At 48.9% G+C, this 908-nt stretch overlaps 1 protein-coding gene across 1 annotated transcript; it reads left to right on the top strand.

Annotated features, from left to right (window-relative positions):
• Positions 1-2: 2 nt before the first annotated feature.
• LOC104994693 (melanoma-associated antigen B3-like) lies at positions 3-902 on the top strand (the record flags this gene model as incomplete). The annotated part of the gene is given in 1 exon segment (XM_010848350.1): positions 3-902. A coding segment is annotated over 1 exon segment (900 nt), but the record flags the coding sequence as incomplete, so codon positions are not given.
• Between the last annotated feature and the right edge of the window lie 6 nt (positions 903-908).

Here is a 908-nt window from a genome sequence, read left to right as displayed (position 1 = left end):
AGCATGGCACCCAGGATCTGAGGGGTGCTCAGGTCACTGCCACCATGATGGAAGCACTCTCATCTTCCTCCAATCCTGGTCCTGGGGTTGATGCTAAGGGAAAGTCCGGTGCTAGGTTTTGTAACCATGTCAAGAGTCCTCAGGGGGCCCTGGCCACCACCACTGTACCTGTAGGTGTTTCTCCCACAAGATCATCCAAAAGAGCCCTTGGGAAAATTCGGAAAAAGCAAAATTCCTCTCAATCCCCTCTCTCCAATGTGCGGTCTGGAAAACACTCACTAACCAGGCAGACAGGTCTGTTGGTGCAGTTCCTGTTACACATGTGTAAGATGAAAAAGCCCATTAAGAAAGCAAATATGCTGAAGATCATCGATAAAAAGTACCAAAATTGATTCCTCAGGATCCTCAAAAGTGCTTCTGACAGCATGGAGGTGGTATTTGGTATTGACGTGAAGAAAGACAACACTGCCAAGCATTCTTATGTCCTTGTCAGCAAGATGAATCTCCCCCACAATGGGATCCTGCACCATGGCAGGGGTTTTTCCAAGACCGGTCTCCTGATGAATCTCCTGGATGTGATCTTCATGAAGGGCAACTGCACCACAGAGGAAGACATCTGGGATTTCCTGGGTAAGATGAATATCTATGCTGGGAAGAGGCACTTCATATTTGGGGAGCCCAAGAAGCTCATCACCCAAGATTTGGTGCAGCTGAAGTATTTGGAATATCAGCAAGTGCCCGGCAGTGATCCAGCATGCTATGAGCTCCTGTGGGGTCTGAGAGCACACGCTGAAGCAAGCAAGATGAGAGTCCTGGAGTTCCTGGCCAGGATTAACCACTTGGATTCCAGTGCCTTCCACTTTGGGTATGAAGAGGCTTTGAAAGATGAGGAAGAGAGGGCCCAAGCT

This window comes from Bison bison, unplaced genomic scaffold (assembly GCF_000754665.1).
Source record: "Bison bison bison isolate TAMUID 2011002044 unplaced genomic scaffold, Bison_UMD1.0 scf7180017850073, whole genome shotgun sequence".
Lineage (NCBI taxonomy): Eukaryota > Metazoa > Chordata > Mammalia > Artiodactyla > Bovidae > Bison > Bison bison.
The sequence above is the reverse complement of the archived record's forward strand: the minus strand, read 5'-3'. Positions and strand labels throughout refer to the sequence as shown.